Source organism: Gossypium arboreum, chromosome 2 (genome assembly GCF_025698485.1).
Source record: "Gossypium arboreum isolate Shixiya-1 chromosome 2, ASM2569848v2, whole genome shotgun sequence".
NCBI classification, from domain to species: domain Eukaryota; kingdom Viridiplantae; phylum Streptophyta; class Magnoliopsida; order Malvales; family Malvaceae; genus Gossypium; species Gossypium arboreum.
In genome coordinates this window covers 15044429-15063413 of record NC_069071.1, presented here as the reverse complement: position 1 = coordinate 15063413, position 18985 = coordinate 15044429, and the positions used below count along the sequence as shown (strand labels likewise).

Genomic DNA, 18985 nt, shown 5'->3' with positions numbered 1-18985 from the left:
GAAAGCTTACTTTGTGTGTGTTTTCAATTGTTTTATAGATATCGAAGCTACTAGGAGCTCGGGGATCATTGAGGATCATCACCACACTATCGAACTCTATTTTGGTACATTTTGGAAATGTGAATATTGAAATATGGCATGTATAGGCAAGAAGTATTTGAATATATTTGGAAATATGCATATCTAGCCATGTGATATGGCTTGGTTTTGGTTGTGTTTATAAATGACTTTTGAGTATAAGTTATGTGATGTAATATGGTCAATATAATGTGTTCATGAATGGCTAGTAGAATTGGTCATTTTGGTAAGTTGTGGTATGTGCCTATTTTGGAATTTGGTAAGATTTTGACATGTGAATGAATGAAGTAAATTGATATTATGAATCATATGTTTGGTATGACTTTGGCTTATGATTTAGTTGTTTTGGTTTGGATATAAACATGAAATTGGTTGGTGATTATATGAAATGAAGAATGTATATTATGTGATTGAAATTGGTTGAATTTGTGATGAAATTGTTATCTATTTGTTGCTTGTAGGAAGGACCCTTAATGGGTGGCATGTTGGCCATGTAAATGACCTATTTTTTTCCACATGGGCAGGGACACAGGCGTGTGTCTCAGTAGTGTTACTCGAGGGCCATTTTGAAATGAGCCTGAGCAGATCACACGGTCGCATACACACGGGCGTGTGCTAGGCCGTGTGGCCAAGTCAATTTTGAGCACGGGCTAGACACACGGGCGTGTGATTGGCCGTGTAGCTAAGTCAGTAGCCTCCCTAATTTTCACATGGCCTGGCACACGGGCGTGTCATATGGCCGTGTGGATAAGTCAGTGTGTATGCCCTGTTTTGCCACAGCCTAGAAACACAGAAGTGTCTAATACCATGTGAGGCACACGACCTGTTTACACGGGCGTGTGACCTTTGTAACTTAGAAAAATATTTAAGTTTTGAAAAATTTTGTATTTGCTCGGTTTAGTCCCGACCTCTTTCTAAAGCATATTTAAGAGACTTTATGTTGATGTTTGACTATGTCGCTATGATGTTTGTGAAATGAATCTGAAATGTTTTAATATGTCCAGTAATGTCTTTTAACCCTAATCCGACAACCGATATAGATTAGGAAAGTTACAAAAAGGATTAGTGATGATTTGAGTAATGTCATGTATGGCAAATGGCATGTTTGAACTAATAGATGAATGGTAATGTATTAAAATTGTATATAGTCACTAGGTAAGATTTATGTGGAAGTTGTATGTGTAAGTATCTTTGTAACATGCTAGCATAGTTGTTTAGATTTGGTTGGTTCATGGTATATTGTTGAAGTTGATTAGTATTATAGATGTGTGACCTTTTTGGGTAGATTTTGAATAAAATTGTACAGGTTAAATGTGCATCATAAAGTCTCAATTATGTTTGTATTAGGTTTGAGCATGAAAAGAACTTGAATTTTATATTCTTGGACTTTACCTAGGAAGTATTGATACCTTTAGCTATGGTATCGATACTTTACCAAATGAACAATGTTTTAAAATCGACAAAATGCAAATTTTGTATCGATACATGTGGCTTAAGTATCAATACCTAAATCTTTGTATCGGTACGTTTTTAATTTAATTAGATTTTTAAGAATATGAAGCTAAATATGGTATCGGTACCTAGTTTGGGTATCAATACCCATGCTCAAACTTTGAATTGTTTTCAATTTGCTCCTTCTTTATGCTCAGATCGATTTTATAAATATGTAAGCCCAATTAAATTCCATTTTTTTGAATGTTATTGCACATGAATTTATGAAATGATTTCATGTTATTTGGCATTAATTTATAATTATATGTAACTATTCTGGTAATTATAATAGCATCCTGTAATTTGGGTCTGGCGATTAGGCCGGGTATGGGGTGTTACACTTGTCATTCCTAGCTTTTAACCAAACAATCTTCTCCGCTATTCTCGTACGATGAACTACTTCAGGTGTGGGCTCGAATGATTCAAAATCAAAACACAGAACTAAAAGTAGTTTTTTTCTTTAGTGTGAAAACGAAAAATCTCTTATCAAATATAAACTGGCAAAATTTGTTATTTCTTAAACTAGATTCAATAGTTGAGAATAAATGCTCTCTATTTTTAGGCAGAGTAACAATATCATAAAGTTGTGTAACTAGTCTTACCGGTGCCATCTATTTATAGGAAGAGAAGGTAAAACTTTTGTTGAATTGTAGAAGTTTATTTCAACTAGAAAAACAAACTCCTAGCCTAACTAGAAGTATAGGTGGTGGCAACCCTAGTTAACATGAGGCCCCTTTTAATATGAGGGGCTTTTGGGCCTCTCCCATATTGGATCCAATTACAAGTACTTCCAAGGCTTTTAACCCAATATTTTATAATTTGATATAACCTAATTTTTTTTTTCAAAATAAACTTCTAAATATATTTCCAATTAAATAATCTTCTCAACTCAATTCTATTTTCGTTAAAATCATGACAAATTTACTCAACGAGAAATATATTTAATATTTCCACATTCAATGGTTCGCTATGACCAAATGATTTATTTCCATTTTCAAACTTCATTTAAGTCGAAAAACATAAATTCATTTCCAAGTCATTTTCATTTTCATTTTGGAGAAAATCACATTCATTTTCAAATGATTTTATTTCTCTATTTTCATTTTCATTTTCATTTTGGAGAAAACCATAATCATTTCCAAATGTTTCTCATTTCTTTATTTTCACCATTTCTATTCATTTCTATTCATTTGATTCAAAATGCAATTCATTTATGGTTTTAACAAGCTAGCATAATGACTGATTTGACATATGCAATTGAGGTTCATCTTTTTTCCTATTAATTATAAACTCATTTAGTCATGAAATCATTCCACTATAGTATCGTGACTAAGCTCTCCCCAATGACATACTATTATGAAAGCAGCTCGATCGGTGCTCGTCCAATGATCTTGTTATAAGTGTGTTACCTTCATAGGATATCCTTAATCTCTTTAGGATAACATCCGTTCTCCTAATATGGTCCTATTTTATCTCATGGTAACCATTACATCTTTCTTCATAAAAGTAAATTATTATCAAATGGTAATCAAGTCATTCGTCACAAAGAAAAATGACCTGTGACCACATTTACCTTTCATCAACCATGTAATGCCAATAAGAGGATATCATTTACCCATGTCTCGAACTATGAATTCTACTATTGTGAATGACGCTACGTAATATAGAAGTCATATACCCAACTCACCAGCTTTCGGTTCCTTATCTATTTGAACTCAAGTTTTTACTTACATCAAAGTATACAAGTCAAGCATACATATTTTGCATCCACTTAGGATTTAGGTATGTCATACTATGAATGTCACAAGTGAATAAATCCATAAATGGATCCAAGATCTATTCTCATTGTAACATTTCGTTTTTCAGTGGTGTCAAGAACAGTGGTTTTGGAAACATAATTCCGGCTAGTAAGTGATCTGTCGTAATTCGAAGTAGCAGATTAAACTAATTTCTGCACTTTAGGAGCTTGAAAGTGAGAATTTTCATTAAGTTTTAGTTATGTTTTTATATGTTTTCTTTAAATCAATAAAATGTGTAATTGAGTCTTTTATTGACCTTAGGGGCTAAATGAGGCCTAAGGGTGAGCTAATGAACTTTGCAAGTGTGCAGGAGACTATTAAAAGGTGTATTAAGCTGATACTAGTCATGTCGCAACACAGAATGATCAATGTCACGACATAGGAAGCAGAATGGAGAAATTACAAGACTGCTTTCGATGTTGCAACACAACCTAAGGGTGTCGTGACGTGCCCCTGAAGATATTCCAAAAGGAGTATACTAACTCCTATGTTGCGACATTGACTTTGGAAGGGAATTAAACATGAGCCAGAGGCTATTTTGTTCTGCACAATCAAACTTAAAGTTCGGGAACATCAGTTAACTTAAGGTTAAAAATGATGGCCACCTAAAATCTATAAATAAGCTCATTTTCACATGTTATGGACACCAATTACTTAGTCTAGAATTCTACTTTTAATTTTAATTTAGCCTTTCTTTCTTCTTAGGTTTTTAGATTTATTTTCAAGTTGTTCTTTTTTTATCTCGAGAGATTTGATTGGTAGAGACAATCAAACTTGTAGATTCACATAATTCTTAATACAAATTAGGCGTTTTCTTAAACTCTATGCTTCGATTCATTCTTCATGTTCTATCTTTATATGGTTTTTATATTGTTTATGAAAACCATGAGGAACTAGTCCTTCTATGGGGATTAGCGAGCGAAGGTATGATCCATTAACTATTTTGTAGGGGTACTCAACAGATTAGCTTTTTTGGAAAGGAAGAACCTAAAACCCTAGGCTTGACAATTCTAGGAAGTCATCAAGGTAGGAATTAATCCAAAATTGGTATGTCCTATCCGTAAACACCTTTACCCTAAGCCGGCCTGGACTGTGAGGTCGGAAGATAAGTAGTCCTTGTTGACTCGTTATTTGAGTGGAAGATCAAAAGATCCTGATGGGATAACAACTAGTTGATTGACGAGGAACCCGAACCGACAGTTGATGGGGATTACCAAAGTGAGCTAATCACCCATAATCAGATTTGATTTATTCTATTTGTTGATCTCTTGATTTATTAATTCTTTCCTTATTATTTTTTATTATTTCTCAAAAACCCCCTTTTTATTATGTTTTCGCACTATAACTGATTTAAAGTACTAATTATATCTTTAAGCGTTCAAGTTAAAATTTATCTAGCACTAGCTTCCCTTGGGTATGATCCTCGAATTACTCACTTACTCCGTTGTAACTATATTACAACTGGACCCGTATATTTACAAATACCGCCTCATCGATATATCTTTTACTGAAGTATTCACACTTTGGATGTTAGTATGTCCGGAGGCGGTCAAGTTGTTGCCGCCATTGCCAGGAGACAATGTCATTAGTTTGATTTTAACTTTTTTCACTTCAAAAAGAATAATTAGGAAATTTTTTAAGTCATAGATACGATTTTTTTAGCCACAAGTAAAACTACTAATATTATGCAAGTCTTAAGGACATCGTTTGATATAGACTGTCTACAGTCTAGCATTTCCTGTCCTGTCATTCATAACTCACATTTTGAATTAAATACTTCTTTACTAACATGGATTTATGAAAATGTCAGATTTACCTATCGTAAAATTGAGGACCCTATAACATTCTTACAGAAATTTGATCATATATGTAGAATCGTTACTTACACAAGCATTCTACTAGATACTAACAAATTGTTATTAATTCCATTTACACTGGATGGGAAGGCAAAAATGTGGTTAGAAGTACTTCCCCCAGACACCATTACTATTTAGACTGAGTTTGTGCACTTCGCGGAGAATTACCCATGACCAAGGTACTAAGTACTTATACACATTTTATTTTATTTTAAGCAAAGTACTACTGAAACATTGGGACAGACGTGGGAAAGGTTTAAAACAATTCTCATATCCATATTAGGTGAGAGAATACACTTCGCAGTTCATATACAATATTTCTATTATGGGTTGGACAGTCAGAATAAACGAAAATTTGACATTATGACTGGTGGAAGTATTTGGATGAAAACTTATAAGGAAATAATGGAAATACGGAGAAATTTAACATTAATGAATCTACCTGGGAGGAATGACATAAAGTGGAAATCAAGGGGCTAAAAAATAAATAAATAAATAAAACAAAGAATAAGAATGTACCCAGTTGGAGTTAATTTCCATGGCATAAATTTTAAAATAAATTTTAATAAAATTAAATATTTCATAGACATGAATTATTTTCATCCAAAATAATGGCTGGCAAAGGTTTTTTTTTTTTTTTGCCCTCGAGCCTAAATTAAATAAAATTTTAAATAGTTTTATTTAAAATTTAATTATTAAATATATAAATATTACTATAAATTAATATATTTTATTATTTTTGAAAGGAATAAATCTCAAAATTATACATTAATTTTGATTTGGTGCGATTATACACATAAAACTTTGGTTGTGGTTCAAATGTATAAATAAAACTTTAATTTTGATTCAATCATACACATTTAAAGAAATGAATACATCAATTTATTTTTTATATTGGATAGACATAATTATTTGTGTATGTAATATATAAATATAAAATGATGTTATATCAATAATTATATTAGTAATATGTGAGAATGGGATTAAATCGAAATTTAATATATAAAATTGCACAACATCAAAGTTTATATATAAAATTATACATTAGACTAAAGTTCATGTATAATTTTATATTTATCCTTTTAAAATAGTAATATGGGTTATTTGGATGATTTAGGCCAGATCAAGCCCAAACCCAAACCTGGACTTTTTTAAATACAGGCTTTGATTTGGTTTATGAACAGGTCTATTTATCAAATGGTTACAAAATAAGTTACTTCTTTTTTTTAAATATAAACTTCTTATTAGAGGTTTTTTTTCACTTTTCAAAATAATTTTATTTATGAAATGTTGAAAATTTTGTTAAAAAATTAACAAAAATATAACATATTTTAGTCTGCACAATCATTTTATGCGATGCATGAGTATTTTTGAAGTTTTGTTATGTTTAGAATTAAAAATGTTTTAAAATTTTAAGTATTTACACTAACATGCATACATGGCTATTGTAAAAATTTAAAAGGAATAAAGTATATATACTACAATTTTCATTTTAACGAAGATAGCTTTATTAACTGTTTATGATTGTGTTAAATAGAATAAAATTTATGTTATTAATAAGTTTTGAGAGCACTTTAATTTTAGATTTCTTTAACAATTTACCTTTTTTAAATAAAATTTTTAACTAATATATAAAAATTGATTTTATTATAGTTCATACTAAATGACTATTTTATTCTAATTATGATTCGTTATATACTAATTGTGATACATTATATGAATTTCATTATAATAAATTTCATATATCATATGTATTTTATATTAACATTTAATCAAGTGATATATTTAGAATATTACAAATAATTTCATTCGTGATTCACTATATGAATTTTATATTAATATTTATAGGATTGAGTTTTAAAAAATAAACAAGTTTAAAACATTTAGTATAAATAGATTTCATAAATAAAAATTTAATAGATTCCATAAACACATTTTCATCTATGTTTAATATAGAAAATTGTATATAATAATTTAAGGCAATATTTTTATCAAATAAAATATTAAATTACAAAATATATAAAAATATAAAATGATTCAAATTTATTTATAATATTAAACATAAAAGTAAATTTATACAAAATTATAAAATAATTTTAATATCTTTAATTGATACATAAACCCAAATTTGTGCATCGTCAAAGTAAGAAAAGTAATATACAATATTACAAAATTTTAGATCAAAGTTGATGTGGACAGCTTATATTAATGACACATGGACAAATTTTGTGTTAAATGATAGGTGCTAAAAGTAATATGTTTTAATCTCATTCTGAATGTGTTTTTGGGTGATTATTCGATGTTAATTGTGAATTTTATGCTCATGATCTTTTAAATTCATGTTTTTATACTTAGGAGAGCATTTAGGAGCAAAAGGAGCGAAAAACAAATGAAAATCAGAAAATTGAAAGTGAGTTATATAAGGCACACAGGCTGACCCTTTCCACACGGCCTAGCCACATAATAGGTGTAACAGCACGATTTTGGGGGCTAGTCGGAATAGTGGTCTCGGGACCACAAATTTGGATTCGAATAAAATATTTTATCATTATTTTGGAATCATTGCATGTTTATATTAGTGTACGAAAATTTTGGTGAGTTAATTTTGACGTTTGTGAGCCCAATTGCAAAAAAAAAAAGACTAAATCACATAAAGTGCAAAAGTCCTAATTTGATAGCTAAAGGTGTTATTTTATTATGGAATCAAAATTTAGGGATTTTAAAGGGCAATTAGACCCTTAAAAGAAAGCGTAGCCGGCCATAGAGTCAAAGAGGAGACAATTTTCAAATTTGGTCAGTTAGGTAGCTTATTTTTTACTAAAATAGAAATAAATAAAGGAAGGATGATATCATCCCTTTTTCATCTTCTTTCTCTACCAAAAATAAGCCATTAAAGGGGGTTTGAAAGCTTAAAATTTTCAGCAACTTCAAGCACTCCATGTCCTTTGTTGATGATTTTTGTACTTTGAGACCCTTGAAGCATAAGCTTTCAAATAAGGGGTCTATTTTGCAAAATGGTTGAAAGTTTAGGGTTTTTCCATGAGATCATCTGGCATTTTTTCTGAAATTTTATGGAAGAATATGAGTCTTGGGTGTGACATAAACAACTTTTGTGAAAGGTGTCAGCATGAAAACACCTAAAGGGACCATTTTACAGAAGTTGTAAAATAGATGGAAAATGTGTGAAATAGTGGGAATTTGGAGTTGCTATAAGAGTCAAAGAGGTTCGACTAGTCTTTAGAAATAAATAAATTCGATAAAAATTGATTTTTGGACCGAGGGGTAAAATGGTCATTTTGCAAAAGTCTAGGGGCAAAATGGTCATTTAGCCCAATTGTGAATTATTGAGTGTTTAGGTTGATAAAGTGACTTAATAAGTGCATTTTGTTATTATAGATCAAGAAATACTGAGTCCGAACCTAAATCAGGGGAAAGCCAAGCAAACCGACTAAATCGGCTAGTCGCCACATTTTGTAATCCGAGGTAAGTTGTATGTAAATAATACAACTACATTTGTAATTATATGTGCTTGAATTATTACAACATAAATTGCTTGATTATGAAATTGAGAATGTATAATGATAAATGAGATAGTAGAATTTTCGTTGGAACCTTAGGAAGTAAATCAAATATTCATGCCATTACATTTGGGTCATTCGTGTGTGAGCTAGTGTAAGACATGTCTGGGACATGAATCGGCCACATTATGAGAGCCAGTGTAAGACCATGTCTAGGACATGGCATCGGCATTGAGACGAAGGCTAGTGTAAAACATGTTTGGGACATGCAACGGCCCCGAGACTAAGCTAGTGCAAGACATGTCTGGGACATGCATCAGCTACGAGATGATAGTCAGTGTAAGACCATGTCTGGGACATGGCATTAACTTGAGATATAAGCTAGTATAAGACCATGTCTAGGATATGGCATTGGCACCTTACCTTATGCTTGAGGCTTATGTAATATCCAATAGTATTCCGAATGATTCAACGGTAAAAGTTATGTTCTTAAGCTAACAAGAAAGTATAACCGTGCTGTGAGTGGTACAGGTACCTAATTGGTACGTATGATATATGAGCTTAATATAATATGTGACTTGTATTGATGGTAATGAGTAAGTTATGCTTATGCCTACCTTGGTGTTGTGAGCATGTTGATTATTGATAAATTGTTGTTGTATACTTACTTATATGCAACTTACTAAGTTGTTATGCTTACTCCTTTCCCTTTTCATTTCCTTATAGTGCCGCCTAACAAGCTCAAGAATCACCGAAGTTAGAGATATCGATCACACTATCAACTGAAGTATTCGGTATAGTTGGATTTATATTTTTGAATATGGCATGTATAGGACTTAGACTTTATTATTTTGTGTCATTGAGATTTGGCCATATGTATTAGCTTGGGTTGGAAACCCTTTAATTTGTATTAAGCCTTGAATGATGGCTAACATTCATTTTGAATTTATAAAAGATGCATTATTATGGTTGAATGAATGTCTATTGTGGCTGATTTGGTTATAGGAATTATGCTTGTTTTGGTATTGGTTGGTATTTGTATAGAACTACATATGTAAGGGTGGCAATGGGCTTGGTAAATAGCCTTATATTGTCCATACGGGTAGGCACATGGCGTCTGTCTAGGCCGTGTGTAACGCACGGTCTACCCCATGGGTGTGTGGTCCGGCCCGTGTGTCCCCTGTACGTAAAAATTTTAAGTCAGTATGCATGATAATAACACACAGGCAGAGACACGGCCATGTGTCTCAGCCGTGTGAAGGGCACCGCCTAGCACACAGGCGTGTGCCTTGGCCGTGTGACATTTTGGGGTTGCTGACATCAGAAACAGAATGTCAATGTTTTTGCAAACGGGCTAGTACACGGGTGTGTCTTGGCCGTATGATGGACATGGGCCAGGCACACGGGTGTGTGCCAAACTTTGTGAAAACCCCTGTAGGTGTACATTTAAAATAAATTCCACACAAGTAGAGGACACGGGCGTGTCCCTATATTACTTAGGCCGTGTAAGCCACACGGGCCATCAATACGACCATGTTAAATTAGCCATATAGGCGTGTGCCCCTATGTCTAGTGACATTTTTCTATAGTTGGCAAAAGTACCCGAGTTGGTTTCAAGTGATTTACAATATGTGTTTTGGGCCTCGAAGGCTCATATTATGGATATGTTGATAAGTTTGAGAGATTTTTAAATTTGTTCAAGTCTTGGAGACTAGAAAATGGATGTAAGCACTAGTTCAAGTGAGGTAACACCTCGTATTCCATCATGGTGTAGGATACGGGTATGGGGTGTTACAATAGGATACGAGTGACATGTCACAAAGGATATTTTTGATATATGTGTGATTATGTGATCCGGGTACTGGTCTCGTACGTCTACCAGTGGCTGGGTAGTCCAACATGTCTTGCGGATACCTGACAGCTTGTGTTAGCAGCATTACTTAGTTACATCTTGACCGCCAGCTTGCGTGAGTAGGCTCGAGATTTGCTCGAAAGTGAGCCTTCATGTGATATGAGGTATAAGGTAGCTTTAGCTACATATGTGGAACTTATGTACAAAGACTTCCCCGTGTATCCATTTAGTATTCCAAGTGTTCAATGGGTATGCCAAAAATGAGAAAGTAAATGGTCATGTTACGAGATGGTATAGGTATGTACGTAAAGATTTTAAGTATTGACTTCATGTTATTGTGAGTTATGATCACTATGAAAGTGACTTTGAGATAGCCCTATGATTGTTGATTTATGGTCATGATGTATAAATGCATGGAAACATGATTGATGACTATATGTTAGGCCTTAGATGCCCAATTGATTGGTGAGATAGTAAATGTTGTTTATTTGAATTGTGATTTATCAGTTATGAGTGAAAGGAAATATTGGCCTAATTGCGTATTAAAACGATTAAGAAAGTATGGAAAGAAATAGTTATTACAATTTGAAATATGATGAGCTATATGCATGGAAACATGAATATACATAAGTAACGTGTACTTTTACTAAGATGTTTAAAATGATTTGTTAATTATGAAACATGCTACAATGGAGAAATTATGGCTGCTAGACTAAAAGTCGAGTAATGTTAAATCATTTTGATAAATCAAAAGAGAGTAAACATGTGAATAGGTTATATTACAATCTTGAGATTTATAGCTATTTTTATATTAACTTGTGCTTATATTGTCAAGCATAGTATATGACTAGCATGAGTTTCTTATTATTTTCATATGGACTTACTAAGCTATATAGCTTACCCCCTTCCTTTGCCATGTCTTATAGGTTAATTTAGCTAGCTCGGGTTGGAGACCGCCAGAGATGCCATCACACTATCAAGCTATCATTTGGATATAAGTGAACACAAGTATTTTAAGTTTATGGCATGTATAGGGACTTCGTCTTTTGATTAATTATGTCATTATTAATTTGGCCAAGTGTGTTGGCTTATAGTGATTTGGCGATTCATTTTGTATATGGCCATGAGGTATGGTTCATATTAATTATTTTGTTGTAAACCTATTCATATATGCATGCATGTGCCAAGGTCATACATGATGTGGTTAAAATTGTTTGGCATGGATGAATTGTGGATGTGACTATAGATGTTTGATGATGGAATTGTGAGTGAGTGGCATGATAATAACTAAACATGAGTATGTTAAATGGAAGCAAACTTCAACTCTTAGTGCATGCAAATTTATAAATTTGGCTTGACAAAGTATGAAGTTTTCTGCATGTTTTAGTAAAGATGGAATGATCATGATCATGTCTTGTTTGTGTGTGTTTTAAGTGCTAAACTATGCCATGTTAAGTGCCCTTGAAGTCATGTATGTGTTTGTGCAAATAAGGGTGGCAATTGGCTTGGAAAATAGCCTTGTATTTGTCCACACGGGTAGACATACGGGCATGTATCTAGGTCGTGTGTGACACACGGTCAGCCCCATTGGCGTGTGATCCGGCCGTGTGTCCTCTACACCCTAATTAGGTAAAATAGAATGCCCAGTAGTAAACATACGGGCAGAGACACGACCGTGTGTCTTAGCCGTGTGAAAGACATGGCCTTAGTACACAGGCGTGTGACTTGGCCGTGTGCCCCTATTTTGCTGATGACATCATAAACAGAAAGTTACATGGGCTGAGGACACGGACGTGTTCCAAGCCACACGGGTGTGTGTGACCACACGGCCTACCCACATGGGCGCATAACTCCCTAAAATAAGAAATTTTCTAAGTGTTGTAAAAGTTCTGAAAGTTCTCGGTTTAGTCCCGAACCACACCCAATGTATGTTTTAGGCCTTGAGGGCCCATAAAAGAGACGATATACATGTGAATGAAAAGTTTTAAATTGGACGAAGATTTATGTCTCGATTTTGTATGATTGTGTGAGTTTATGTTTGGTAATGCCTTGTACCCTGTTCCGGCGTCGAATACAGGTAAAGGGTGTTACACATAAACTAATTTTCTAAATACCTAGGGAGATGAACACTATGATTATGAACCCTATGATGATTCTATTGTTTGATTTTTATTTTACATAATTAATACTTAGATCTTGTTTTCAATTATCTGTCCTTAATTCTTACTTTAGTATTTCTAGATTATTGATCCATGTTTGATGTGCTTAAATCAGAGGAGGAATAGACCCTATTTAAGAGTAGATCTAGCGTAATTGAGTGGAGTTGCATGCAATCCTAGGAATAGAACGATATAAATCTACTGGATTAGAATCAAATTTAAGAGGGGAATCCATAAGTTAGTTAATACGATAATAAGGATTTTAATTAGAAAGAAATTTCAATTAATCAATCTAGAGTCAGTTGTTCTTACACTTGAAAGAGATATTAGCATAATTTAAGGATTTCAACGAATCAAGACACTAAGTGAAGAAATTACGTAATTTAGATTGATAGTGACAGATAAAGTCTAGGTGAATTCTTTCCTGGATATTTTAGTTAATTAATTAATTTTATTTTATTTTTAATCCATCACTCGAATTTATCGATTAAATAATAGAAAGATAGTAATTACTAGTACTTTTAGTCTTCGTGGGAATGATATCTTTGTTCACTATAACTATATTATTAATTGATAGGTGCACTTGACTTATTCATATTTTTAGTTGGTTTTGTAGATATCATTAAATTATTATATTTGTATATCAATTTTAAATAAATAAAATTTGAAATATTAAGTAAAATTTAAAAGGGTTAAATAATTTTATCTAAACTTTTTAGGTAAGAAGAAAAATATATAAAATTTTAAAAATATGAAAAGAAAATAAACATAATAGGCTTTAAAAATCATTCTCTTTTGTAATTTTATTTTTAAATTTTATATATTCTTTCAATTTTTTAGAAACCTTAAGTAACTATTCAATTTTTTCTCAAGAGATGCATGAATTAGTAAAATTTTTATTTTAAAAAATTATATATAAAGTTGATATATTATCTTTTGAATAATTTAAATTATAATGATAATTATATACATTAAAATTAATATATTATCTCATTACAATTATATATTAATATATAACAAAATAATTTATAAATTTAAAACGTATCTCTTTAATATATAAAGTAAAAGATATATACCAACTATTGTATTAATAGTATTTCAATTTCTTTATTTTTAACCTATCTATTTTATATTATTATTTTCAATTTGTTGTATATGTCATCAATTATTTTAAAAAATTGAATATTTAAACTAAAAATAAACTATATTTTAATTAATATACATAATGAACGCATAATGGTCCGCCACTAGGTTAATGGTATGGGAGATTATTATTGAGAGGAGTAATTACTTTTTCAAATAAAAGAAATCTCTCTCTAGCGTTCAGAGAGAAGGTGAAAAATGATAAAAATCCTCTTCACATAATTATATTTATAAATATTTTACTATATATATGAATGAGATTCCTAAGCTTAAAAAAAGGAGAGAGAGAATTTGGGGGGTAATCGAAGCTGTAGAGTAATGCGAATTAGGGGTTTTTTTTTTTTTTCTTTCCTTTGAATTTTTCGTCACAGATCGGTTTTCGTGGAAATTTCTGTGAGCGAAAGAATTTTGTCGGATTTTGATTCACTTAAGGTGAGGACTGATTATTCTTTGACTTCAATCTTAATTCGTTACATGTTAAGATTTGCTAGATTTTAGCTTCAGTTGTAGAATTCATTTCATTTCTTGTTTTATTTTTCAAATACGTTGTTTCCTTTTTTGTTCTTGTTGAATTTTTCTGGGCTTTGTATGTTTCTGATATGATTTTTTTTCTCTAGAATCAAGTAAAAATTGCATGTTGGATTATCAGATATCTTGAGTTTATAATTAAGTGTAAGTGTGGATGACAAGAGCAAATGGAGAGTTATAACAGTAACTGCTAACCGTCAACAATTTTCAAGACATTTCAAAATTTTAGCAGATAATTATCATATTTAACACACATATCCTATCCATTGGCGATAACGTGCCACTGATTAGAACTTAAGGCTCCATCTTGAAGGTCTCCAGATCCATTTTTGTGATGGCATGCCTCCTAGTTTTGCCACATCGTGTGTAAAAAACAAAGAAAAACTTGAAAATCTCTACGTGGTGCTACATTTTGACCCTTCAAATAAAGAAATTTATCTTTCACTTTTTAGGTGTCTAATAAAAGTAAAAGATTCTTTTCTATTAGAGTATGAGTTATGCAAAAAAAATTGTTCATGGGGTCAGTTCCTCCAAGGATTGAAGCACTGTTTACATTTGGAAGCATGAAATGAATAGTCAGCGCTGCGTTTAGATGGGAAAGTGTTACTTGTTTTATATTATGAAGTGTTGTTTTAAAAGTTGTTATTCATATGTCTGTCCTGCTTCTTTTGAATAAAAAGAGGACATTAATGGGCTGAAGCTTTGATTTGAGTTAGTCTTAGGCAATATTGCTTGCGTTCTTGATACTGCTTTCATGCAGATTTTGTTGCAACATCTACTCGTTTTTGGTTTTCCTGGGTATATTCGTATCAATGGCAGTGCAATCTCAGGCTTGATCTTTTTATGAGTCTATATGATCTATTAAGTTGCCCATAGGAAGATGATACTGAAGTGATGCATTGTTAATTTATTGAACCATACTGTGTTGTCAAGGTGTGCCCATGCTTTTGCGCCTTAGCTTCAGACAACCAAAGGACTTCAGACCCGTTTGGGCGAGGCACATTTGGTTAGGCGCTCGCCTAGTGTGCGTAGGCATACTTTTTTGTAAGGCGATGGGCATATAAAATCCGCCTAATTGAAGTTCTCTTTAATTGCTTTTGTTTTCAACTTTTTCATTAGATGTACCTTTACTTGTAAGAAATGGGATATTATCACAACTCTATTTTGTAATATTTGTGTATTGAACAGCAGGCATGGAACCAATAGGAACTTTTGCATATTGGTCAAGAAAAAAAAAGTTGCTTGTTTTGTAGGTAAATTGGATAAAAGTGTATTATCATAATTATATTGCTTAACCTTACATATACACACCACATATACAAATATGCATATGCATGCATATTGCACCTTACTTCAATCAGGTGAACGCTTTTTTGCCCCTTCTGCCTGAGGCAATACAAGGGCTTTTTGGCACCTGGAGTGTATCTTTATCCCTTGGCAACATATGTCCTCTATGGAATATAATCTTGTTTTCATTAATTTGACTAGTGACCAGAAAAGTTTAGAAGCTCATTGGCTGTATTAAAGCTGTTTGCCTTTTTATCGACATTGCTGTTCCCTTCTAAGGAGGGAAAACATTGGTTTAAAATTAAGCATTGAGATAGAAGGAAGCCTATCCTTTGGTAGGATAACATGATTAATAAAGAAAAATTTGATACAATAATCGTATAATTGATTATATTTTGTGGATTTTCTTTTTGGTATTATCACTTTTTTTTATCTAATTTTTTCCCCTTTTCTAGGGATTAGTTGTGTACTGCACATTCTCTCAAATGGTGTTTCGAGATTTACTTAAGCAACCAAAGATGAAAGTAGAAGGCGTAGAACATGAATCACCTGTAATGGCTGGTTTGCAAAGTCATGTCTCATTGCAGCTTCCACTGCCTTCCAATCAGAATTTGAGAATTTCACAAGATGATTGGCATTTATTGGCATATCTTCTCTTAGCTCATAAAACTAATACAAAAGGTTATGGGCAAGGTTTGCTGGACAAGGAAGTGCGTGCTTTAACTTTTGGCTACATGGGACTAAATGGAAAGAAACCTATAATTGTGGCAAGATCGGGAGAAAATCATGGTGGACAATCATCGGATAACAGTCTACTACCTGGTCTTAATGATGACATGGCACTGGACATACTGGCATGGAGCAGCAGATCCAACTATCCAAATCTGGCCTGTTTAAACAGAAAATTTAGGTCACTTATAGGCAGTGGATATTTATATAAACTGAGACGTCAGCTTGGCATAATTGAACACTGGGTTTATTTGGCCTGTAATATGATGCCTTGGGAAGCTTTTGATCCTATGAGACAGAAATGGATGAGACTACCTAGGATTCCATGTGATGATTGTTTTACTTGTGCTGACAAGGAGTCTCTTGCAGTGGGGAGTGAATTACTTGTATTTGGTCGTGAGTTGTCAGGATTTGCTATTTGGATGTATAGTTTGGTTACCCACGATTGGTCTAAATGCCCCCTAATGAATTTGCCTCGTTGTCTGTTTGGTTCTAGCAGCCTTGGGGAGTTAGCCATTGTTGCTGGGGGAAGTGATAAGAATGGCAATGTCCTACAATCTGCTGAGCTCTATAATTCTGATGTAGGTACTTGGCAAACATTGCCCGATATGAACTTCCCGCGTAAACTATGTTCAGGATTTTTTATGGATGGGAAGTTTTATGTGATTGGGGGCATGTCAAGTCATACAGATTGTTTGACTTGTGGTGAAGAGTACAATATTGAGACAAGGTCATGGAGGAGGATAGAAAATATGTACCCTGGTCGTGATGCAGGTACATTTCATCCTGCTATGCGTTCACCTCCTTTAGTTGCTGTTGTAAATAATCAGCTTTACTCTGCTGATCAAGCAACTAATGAAGTCAAGAAATATGATAAGGTTAATAACTCATGGAGTGTTGTGAAGAGACTACCTGTGAGGGCAGACTCTTCCTATGGTTGGGGGCTGGCATTTAAAGCATGCGGAAACAGTTTACTAGTAATAGGAGCTGGAGGTAATGGAGGGCATGATGATGGAGTAATTGTTCTGCATTCTTGGGATCCAGAGGAGGGAAACAGGGATGGACAAGAGTGGAATGTGCTTGCTGTCAAGGCACGGGCAGGTGCTTTTGTGTATAATTGTGCGGTAATGGGCTGTTAATGAGAGTTGCCGCATCTTTGGTGAAAACATCGACATCTGGAAGACCAAGATCAACGAGCCTCTATCTGTTATAATTTTTATTGTCTCAGTTTCATTAATTTTATTGTTCTTTTTCCGATTTTATGATTCAGAAGAATAATTGACCTCGAATCAATTTCTTAAAGTTATCAACTGATTGTGTTGATCCCTCTATTGTAAGAATTAACCTCATACCAAGTAATGACTGGTTCCATTTATCTTGTACTTTGGCATTGAATTCATTTCTCGTAATGTTTACCAGGCAAGTCTTCGACTTGGATTCAAACAACCTGAAGGTAGGTGCTGCTTTTAATACGGTGATTTGTTCTTTTTCTTCGTTGTATTGCATTTTCATGCTCTTATCTAATTGTGGATGGTTCTGAAAGTTTTGTCGTTTAAGTTGGAAGTGTAGGATGTTTGATTGAAAGGGCTAGCAAGATAAGAGTTATTATTTGTCTTTGAGAGTTACCGGAGGGTAGGTCAATCATTGTACTAGCAAGATGAAAAGAGAGTAGGGAGACATTGTGTTACTGGCTGTAAAGGGCAGGAGAGCAAGTTGTAGGCTATCGGGTAGTAAATACGTGGGCTTAGTTAGGGCTAAAGGCAGGATAAGGTTTGAATTATTTGACACGGGAAAAATTACTAGCAGGGTCTGAATAGGCTCCGATCTGTTTGCTACTATAAAAAGATATTTGGTAGGGAGGGAGGACAGTAAGTTTTTGAAAGTAAAAGTAGGTTTGCTATTTTGTGGATCAATCATTTTGCTTTTTCTTTATCTGTTTTGTAAGGGTGATTTTGTGTATGCATTTATGGCTTGCAAATTGTCACAAGCATTGTTTTCTTTATTTCATTTTCATTTAAGGATATGCAATGGTTACAAATTAAATGCTTCTCAATAAAGTTCGAATCTAAGAACTCGAATCTTATGAACTCATGCTTTAACCATCAATTTAATAAATGTCATATAAAAACATAATAAATTATATTTTAAAATTAAATATAATAATTAATAATAATTTTTATTAGAAAAATATTTCTTCAACATATTATTCTATTAAATCTCATTTAGTTTATCTTGTTTTTTCATCTATAAACCTAACCAAAATGTGATGAGATTATATAAATCTTTAATTTTATATTTACCCTCTTTACTATTTGATCAACTCAATTAATTAAATTACTTTAAACAAAAAATTAATTAATATTTATATAATTAATATGAATTTATTTTATAATGTTGGATATGATTACATTTAGTACATATTATATTAAAAATAGTATACATGCATGTTTAACTACATATAATATATCAATTGTTATTAGGGTGAATTAAACTTGATTCGACTTGAAACAATTGAAAATTTGTTTGAATTTCTAGTTAAACAAAT

At 32.7% G+C, this 18985-nt stretch overlaps 1 protein-coding gene across 2 annotated transcripts; it reads left to right on the top strand.

Annotated features, from left to right (window-relative positions):
• Positions 1 to 13974: 13974 nt before the first annotated feature.
• On the top strand, positions 13975 to 17886 carry LOC108467327 (F-box/kelch-repeat protein At5g60570-like). Of its 2 annotated transcripts, none has more exons than XM_017767952.2 (2): positions 13975 to 14328; positions 16174 to 17886. In XM_017767952.2, exon 2 carries the CDS (start codon positions 16197 to 16199, stop codon positions 17577 to 17579), a length of 1383 nt encoding a protein of 460 aa, XP_017623441.1. In that variant the 5' UTR covers positions 13975 to 14328; positions 16174 to 16196; the 3' UTR covers positions 17580 to 17886. The 2 variants fall into 2 exon arrangements, with proteins under 2 accessions (XP_017623441.1, XP_017623440.1); XM_017767951.2 differs by having other exon boundaries at positions 16167 to 17886.
• The last annotated feature ends 1099 nt before the right edge of the window (positions 17887 to 18985 follow it).

Excerpts from the sequence above, each read along its gene's own strand:
- LOC108467327 (XM_017767952.2), top strand. The coding sequence starts at position 16,197 with ATGGTGTTTCGAGATTTACTTAAGCAACCAAAGATGAAAGTAGAAGGC.